The sequence below is a fragment of the Ambystoma mexicanum genome, chromosome 2p, assembly GCF_040938575.1.
Source record: "Ambystoma mexicanum isolate Mex_15411 chromosome 2p, UKY_AmexF1_1, whole genome shotgun sequence".
Classification (NCBI taxonomy): domain Eukaryota; kingdom Metazoa; phylum Chordata; class Amphibia; order Caudata; family Ambystomatidae; genus Ambystoma; species Ambystoma mexicanum.
Window position 1 is genome coordinate 724,152,384 of NC_090923.1, and position 8,632 is coordinate 724,161,015.

At 46.9% G+C, this 8,632-nt stretch overlaps 1 protein-coding gene across 1 annotated transcript in view; it reads left to right on the forward strand.

Annotated features, from left to right (window-relative positions):
• Positions 1-7,865, forward strand: part of LOC138566724 (RAS guanyl-releasing protein 4-like) — a 670,136-nt gene extending 662,271 nt beyond the window's left edge. Inside the window, exon 16 of the mRNA XM_069644328.1 lies at positions 5,825-7,865. Within this exon, the coding sequence (XP_069500429.1) occupies positions 5,825-6,034 (210 nt within the window). The 3' untranslated portion in view covers positions 6,035-7,865. The remainder of the gene's footprint in view (positions 1-5,824) is intronic.
• The last annotated feature ends 767 nt before the right edge of the window (positions 7,866-8,632 follow it).

Consider the following 8,632-nt stretch of genomic DNA (forward strand, 5'->3'; position numbering starts at 1 on the left):
GGGAATGGGGAAGGCGCTAATTACGGCACCGCAATTTTGCGGTGCCGTAATTAGCTCCGAGGTCCCTTAGCGGGTTGGTTTTTAACGCCTGCAAAAAGCAGGCGTTAGAGCACCAACCCGCAAAGGGACCTCGTAGTACGGCGGTAAGGGTTAACGGTCACCGTTGCCATTAACGGTGACCGTTAACCCTTACCGCCGTCCGTGTAATGAGGCCCCAAGTCCTTATGTCTTGTATCTCTTGCGGTACCTTTGTACCCTCATGAAGGGCCTTCAACAACTTCTTGAAACTCATCCAGTCTACCCCTGCACTTGGGCTCCCCTGACCCCCTCTCCCCTCAATCAATTTAGAGTTGCCCTTTCCGGGTTCCCTCGCGCTGGACTAGCCTGGCTGGGCTTGCACCCCTTGAGCCCCTTCAGCCCCGTACCTTACACTTAGCACGTGGACCTTCGTTCCCCTGCACGCTCTGCATTCCTCTTGCTCTGTCCACCAGGCACTCACTCTTTCCCATAGGCCCTCCGCCTTTTCTGGCACTCCACCCTCCATCCCCCTGCACTTCTTGTTACTGCACTTGCACAATCCTAATGTTACAAGGCCTAGTAGGACCGTTTTTGTTTTGTCTTCCCTGTCCTCCACACCTGCTTATCTTGTTGTGCCTTAAAACACATTAGGGGTCATTACAACCCTGGCGGTAGGGGGTTATGGGACCGGTAGAGCTGCCGGCCCAGTTAACAACCTACCGCCTCATTATGAGTTCCGCTCGCGGGACCCGCTAAGGACGCCTGGTTTTACCAGGCGTCCTTAGCGGGTCACGCGAGCAGTCCAGCATGCTAACATGGGGGCGCAAATGGGAATGGGGATGGTCCGGATTCCCTGAATGGGGAAATACCGGGCCCTCCAAGGTCGGAATGGCCCGGTACTTCCCCATTCAGGGAACCTGGACCTGGACCAGAGTTTGGGGGTAGCCATGCCCTTATTTAGGGCATGGCTACCTCCAAACTCGTAATGAGGCCCTTGGTCTTTTTGCTTGCAACCTTCAATATGCCGGATTATTACATAGAACCAATAATTGATGTCTCTTTTATTTTGTTAGCATGCTCCCCATTCCCATTGAGCCCTATGGGGCTCAATGGGAATGGGGATGGGTTTCTGGAATGGGGAAATACCGGTCCCTCCAAGGTCGGAATGGCGCTGTATTTCCCCATTCCAGGAACCCGGACCCAGCACCCGGAATGGGGGTAGCCATGCCGCAAATAGCGGCATGGCTATCTCCAAGGTCGTAATGACCTCCATTGTGTATAGGTGCATTATAAATACCCAATAAATATAAAATAAAATAAACCCTCCAAGTGCTATGTCTGCTGTATGCAGGGCATATGTGGCTGTTCTCAATGGAAGGTGGGATCCTGCAGAAGTACTTTTGAGCGCAATGCCCATTTTTTTTAATCTCCATTGGATTTCATACTGCCTCTTCCAGGGCCAAAGACGATCGGTCTACCAGGCAAGGCAGGATGTTATCTGCGTGGATTGACTGAGGCAAAATCTTTTCCTTCCCCTTGTGGGGATATCATGTTATCATCAATCTAGGGAACACTCTCTTTCTAGCTCCTTCTTCTCTGGGCTTTCCTGAAAATCTTTTTTCTCTGATAATTCACTTAATTTTCTTTTCCTCTTCTGCCCACTCTTTGTTGTATCTGCAAAGATAGGACTGGTAGACTCTAGGGGTCATTATGAGGTAGGCGATAACGGGTTAACATCGCCGGTAAAGGTGCCGGAGCTGTCAACACCTTACCGCCCTATTACGAGGTCTGCTTGCGGGAACCCGCGAGCAGTCCAGCATGCTAACAACGGGCCCGTTGTTAGCATGCTCCCCATTCTCATTGAGCCCTATGGGGGCTCCAATGGGGATGTACCGGGTCCGGGTTCCTTGAATGAGGAATTACCGGGCCCTCCAAGGTCGGAATGGCCTGGTAATTCCTCATTCAAGGAACCGGACCCTATACCCGGTAAGGGGGTAGCCGTGCCGCTAATAGCTAATAGCGGCATGGTTACCTCCTACCTCGTAATGGTCTGACTCTGTTTCAATGTGCCCCTTTGCTTTTCTTTCCTTTCCCCACTCATTTTGTTGTCACACTCTGTCTGCTACACACTTTATCAACTCTCTGGGAACACTACAAAGTAACAGCCAATAATCAAGCAAGCAATGTCAAAGCCAATAGTTTGGGCTTTTCATAAGCATTGTATATGCATTTGCCAAGCATTACCAAAATGTGCTCTGTTAGCCAAACCTTTTTGGCAGGGATTGACATAAAATTTTGGAGAGAAGAGTAAATATTGTTATTTAATATTGTTATTTATATATTTTATTAACATGTTCTGGTCTCCAGGTTGGCAACAGAGATACCAGAGCAAGAGAGGTGGTTCTAGGGATGTGTACGGCCCACTGTGATGGCAAAGTTCACCAGTTCTCTTTGGGGGCAAAGGCTGTTGTGATGATGATCAGGAAATCATTTATTGACGATGGGGTTCATCACACGGACCATTAAAGGTGTGAAGACAGGTGTATATGTGTCTACCGATCCATATGATTTTCTTTTTGTTTTGAGGTGGCATGGGCACTAAATGGGGGTTATTTCCTAGGACACATGGATCAAGTGAAAGTGGTGGTAAACCTGTACTTCCATTTTCTCCAGTCAACAGGATTTTCACTTATTTGTAAGGCAGATTTCTGAAGATGAACAGACTAAAGATGTCTGCCAGCTTTTGCAACCCACATGCCAAACCCGTCATGTTTACCTCCAGGATGACATAGTCATGTTGGCAGTAAACCATTCTATTCCAGTGCAATACACCTCTTTTTTCCAAAAATAGTGGAAATGACATTTCGCCAGTGTTTTACTCTCTACTTTTCCACTGCATGGTGGAAAGCATTGCAATTGCACGCAGGGGACTTTTTGCATGAACCTGCAAACAGAGCTGTCTCCCTCTGTGAAATTTACACTTTGGGGGAACTCCCCCTCCCCATGTTAATTTTTGATGGAAACGGACATCAATCAGATGCAAGTGTGTCAGGAGTTATAGCTGAGGAGCAGATGCAGAATAGTTCCTATATTATGCTTTGCTATGTTTAGTGTATGTGGATGAAATATGTGTGGGTTGAAATTCAACTAACCACGCTACATATATCTTTTAGAATTCGAAATCATCTGGAATTTGTGGTCACCTTCGGCTATTATATGACTAAATTACTGCTAAATGATTTTCTTATTGTAATTTGTGTCCCTAATGTATTCAAGAATATATTATGGCAGGTGCACTATTCATGCAGAAAGGCCACAGTCATATAGAGAAGCAATATGCATGCACCTTTAACCATGCTTTCCAAAAGCCCATAACCTCTTGCAAAGCACAGGTATGCGCCAAACTCCGGTATTAAGCTAGTGCTGGATGGGAAAGCAGCCTGTCTGGTTAGTGCGTCTGCTTTGAGTGGCCCCAAAAGGGAGGTAAACAACATCATTTGCATGGATTTTAGATTCGAGTTCCCACCTTCTAGAGCAAGACCACCTCTGAAATGTGTCAACCAATGAGTAGTGAAATGTGATGTGGGGCTTGTTGCAAAGGGGCCTCACTGCCATAGTTATATAGTCTGAGAGATACCATCCCCAGGTCTTTAGACCAGTGGTATGCCCAGGCCAAGTTGCCCAGCCAAGCCTGAAGAGCTCAGAATCTGGACACCATGTCCCCCAGTATCCACCTCTTGGTCAGGGGAAAACCTGACCCATGAGACTCACATATACATCTGGGAAAAAGAGGTGTGTAGAAAATCCACAGATGGGTCTCTGAGGTCAAGAAGGACATCAGAGCACTCATTCCTACCAGATATTTGGCAACAGAATGGGAAGAAAAGGACCATGTCTCCCACAATTCTCCTTTCCTACTAAAGGAACATCTAGAAGGATTCCTTTGCTAGTTTAGGCCCGGGGAGACTACAGGGATGGATGGTATACCCTGCAGCAGTAATGTCCAGCCCACACAGATGACCTTCAGGGGTAACCCTCACCCCTTTCCCAGTTAATAATTAAAGGGGAAGTGCAGCACCTCCCCTTTCTGGAACCAATGGGGGAAGCCTCTGAGCTACTCAACATCCTTACCACTGTGCATGCCCAGACCACCCATCATGGACCACTCCAGCCAATCAGGGTGAGACCTTTTCAACAAAACTCTATATAAGGGTCAGCTGCCACTGCAACAGACGCGGGGGGCTTAAGACACAGAAGAAGCATTGGAGGAGACTGGTGGGTGGAGTAGAAGGAGCAGGAGGAAGCAGGCAAGAAAGAGGCTGCCAGAGAGCAGGCACAGGCTAGAGATGGCAAAGAGTAAGGAGGGGGTACGGAGGAACACATGAAGGAGCGAGGCAGTTGGAAGATGAGCTAAATAAGGCGAGGAAGGAAAACGGAAACAGAGGAGATAGTTTCAGAGAGAAGGGGGTGTGTAAAAGGAGGTTGCAGGTAACATCAGAGAAACAAGCAGGAGTGTATTAATAAGGATGTTGAAGGTGACATCAAGGGAGATAAAGAATTGTGTGTTCAGGAGAAGGTTAGAGGTGACAACAGAGGAGATGCAAAGGAGGGTGTTCAGAAGTATATTATGGAGGTGTTTGAGGGAGAGGTGAGTAGTAGAAGTGTATTCAGGAAGTGGCTCTAAGAGACTGATGAGTGCGTCAAGGAAGAGGCTGGGAGGAGAATTAAGGAGGAAGAGGAAGTTAAGAGGTAGATGATTGGAGGTGATGATCAGAGAAGTAGTAGACAGGGAATTGCACCATAAGCAAAGGCATTGTCACAGAAGCTTAATTGGAGTGTCAAGGCAGAGGGTCGAAGAGATGGAAAAGAGAAAGAGCATAAGGAGAGTTAAGGAAGAGGCTACCCCCTAGGCACAAGACCATTACAACTCATGGAGGAGATAGACAAGGATAGGGTTATAGGGACTAGAGCAAGTATCCTAAGAATGTAAGGTGGCAAGGGAATGCAAACTTAAACTATAGAGCAGGTCTAAAGACCAGTCTCTTGTTCCACCAACCACTCCTGTTATTGCCAGGGCCTTCCATGAATGCACAAATAGTGTGAGATCCAGGGAAAGGGGATCGCCCAAGTGCCGAGAACAAGAAGTCAAGGAGCTGACCAAGGAGCCAAGATAGAAAAGTTATCCCTGAACTGAGGGGTAAAAAACACAGAGACTTTTTGTTTGAGCCCCACAGACTTTCATTTTAGCTCTATGCTGTTTTACCCGAGACATTGAACCAAGATAAACCATCTGCTACAATGTTGGGAGGACACACCAAACCCCTCCCACCATCCAGACTTCTTAAAGAAATCACTTGAAATATAACTGCTGGGTTTGCGGCCTGTAACAATCGCTAGATATGATGCAAGTCATTAGATTATCACAGTGTGTTAATAAGCATGCTGCAGGTATGTAGCCTGGGTGCAGCTTGCACGGCATGGCAGAGTATCCTTGTGGTTGAGCCTAACCTTTTATCTTAGGTCAATAAAAACGAATGCAGTCGATTTGAGTTGTACCAATACGTTATTGACAACATTACAACTCTGCAAGATTGTGCCAGTAAGCATTATATAAGTAGGCAGTCATTATTACAGTATTGCACACGCAGCCAATGACCATTAAGATAATGCTAATCGCCCACCTGGGCTGGACGCCCCAACCGTGTTGCTGACTTGTTTTAATCCAGTACCTCATGTATCAATACTGAATTCACTAAACACATCTGCTGGCTTAAATCACATGAGTGATATGTGTCTCTCATTTCAGGAAAGGAACAGCCTCATGCTGGAGAACGCCAGCCTACACTGCACCAACTCGCAGCTGGCAGCTGAGAACGCCCGACTGCAGCACCAGCTAGAAAGAGCGCGGGAGACCGGCACCCAGAAAGGACGGCACCAGAACCTCACTCAACCCACGGTCACCTTCATCCTGGAGAATATGGACTCGCTGCATCTCCAGTGTGACTCCAAATTGTAATATGGTGGGGAAACCTCTGGTGGGAGCTTCAACTATATTTGTCATTTTGTGGAGAACGCACTGTGGCATTTGCGGCTTCCTGCGCGCTACTGATGACGAAATCCTTTGCCATCCCTTTTCGTTCATTAACAGGATGTGCCAAGGAGACTTCCGGTTCAGTACCAGACTGAGCTGCACAGGCGGATGCCCTGCCACTGAGGTCCTCAAGCACTGCAGGCCAAATGCACGCCCAGATTTCCGCTTCCCTAAGCTCCTGGGCAGACAGTTCCACTCATGAGGGAGCCCTGCTTCACATGGTGCCCACTTTAATCAGATTACACTCTCTACTCTATATCAAGCCAGGGCCCTTCACGGATGGAAAATGTGCTAAAGTTCAAGGACGATGCTGAGGGAAAAGTAAGCATGGTCTAGCGCCAGGACGGTGGTCTTCCAGAAAGCTGATGCTCCAGAGAAAAGAAATTGAAGCTAGCTAGAGATTACACATTCTAGAACTGATGCGCAAGCTTCAGAAAGCACGCTGAAGAGCTGGACTGCGTTATAAGGTTCCACTCCCATATTTACATCCCAGCATTTCATGTCCATGAAGGAGCCCGAGTTGCAGTTTTAGTGCTATCCAGCTGAACCCGCTAGACAAGGAACCCTAATCACAAATGATGTAGCTAAATGCATACGCGGATTGTGGCCCAACCTTGAACCGCCATTAAAAGGACAAACTTCCCAGAAACAGATTCCACACCACCAAATGCACACTTAGCAGGAGCCAGCGTGGGTTGGCTCATGCGACCTGGGAGGCAGCACACACCGGCCCAGGTTTGGCCGTGACACTTCCCCAAGACTCTTTTTTTTTGAGGGCTTGTTGAATTTAATTTTGTTTGTGAACGAACACTTGTAAAATGTCTATATACTTGGTACTATATGTTGTGATTTCTCAACATTCCAGCTGATGCAAAGCCCTAAGGAAAATAGATTGGCAATTAACCCCAATGAGATTTTTGAAAAACTTCTCAGAGTTAGCCTGGATCGTATGAGGGTGAGCCGGCCTCCAGTCATCTTACCACAGTATTCTTTGTATGGGCACCTTACCACGGCATTTACAAAAAGAGGGTACGTGGTGCCTCCCCCACAAGGAGAAAAACTAAAAGAAACAGGGCTGAACACGTGCAGGGGTTAGGAAGCAGAGGGGGTAGCAGAGGCCGGGGTAGCGTGCCAAAGAATAATGGCCTCTCAGTTGCCCATTTTAGTAAAACTTTCAATGTGACTCCTACCCCGGGGAAAGAGAACAATTATGGTCCTACTCCTTCTGAATGTCGACTGACTGTTGAGAGAAAGATATAGTGAACTGCTCGCTATTTTACCATAGGCATGTTCAGAGGATGGCACGTGCTGAGAGAGAGAGAGAGAGAGAGAGAGAGAAAGAGAGAGAGAGAGAGAGAAATAGAGAGAGAGAGAACGAGAGAGAGAGAGAGAGAGAGAGAGAGAGAGAGAGAGAACGAGAGAGAGAACGAGAGAACGAGAACATCATGCTACCCTGGCATAAGTCAGTGCCACCCCAGTCAAAAGAGTCTGCCATGCCACTGGTACTGAAGTCTGACCACTGGCGAACTGGGGTATCTCACACGACACCTATATTCTGTCAAACAGCTACCATCACTTCACACACATCTATAGAGGCCTATTATTAACCATATACTAATACTAAACACGATGTGGGCATTCCATACACAGTGTGTAATCCTTCTCTAAATAGCATATAGTAGACAACTATTCAATGATGCATTCTTCCATCTCTTAAACAGACTAATGAATAAACTTAATGTGGTTTCATTTCCAATGCTTGTATTAATAATTTATATCACAACATTTTAAAAATCACCCCTTCCTTTTTTTGCTTTATAAAAACACATATACCACAATCCTTTTAGATAAAGTGCTAGAGGTAAAGTGCTTGAACTATGAGCAAAGTGCAATCCAAAACCCTATGCATACAATTGATCAATTAAATACAATAGAAATCATGCATTCATCCTAACAGTCTTTTATTTCATGTAGGCTAATTGTAATGTATATAAATTGTCTCCAATTTTTACATTCATACTCTTTCTGCACAGTAAAATCCCTTACTAGCTGTATTTCCCTATATATACATGCTTCTGTCTGCTGTACGCGCTTAATGCTCAGAAATTCGTTGGGGGTCCACTTCTAATTATTGATACAATGGGGGTCATTACAAGGTTGGCGGTAAGGGGTTAATGGCGCCGGTAAAGGTGCCGGAGCTGTCAACCCCTTACCGCCGCATTACGAAGTCCTTTAGCGCGACCCGCTAAAGGACCAGCATACTAACAACGGGCCCGTTATTAGCATGGTCCCCATTCCCATTGAGCCCTATGGGGGCCTGAATGGGAACGGGGATGTGTCCCCTGAACAGGGAAATACCGGTTCCTCCAAGGTTGGCATGGCCCGGTATTTCCCCATCAGGGAACCCTGACCCGGTATGCAGTATGGGGGTAGCCATGCCGCAAATATCGGCATGGCTACCACCAACCTTATAATGACCCCCCATTGTCTGGGGAATGCACTCAGATGGACTTCTTGCAGTTT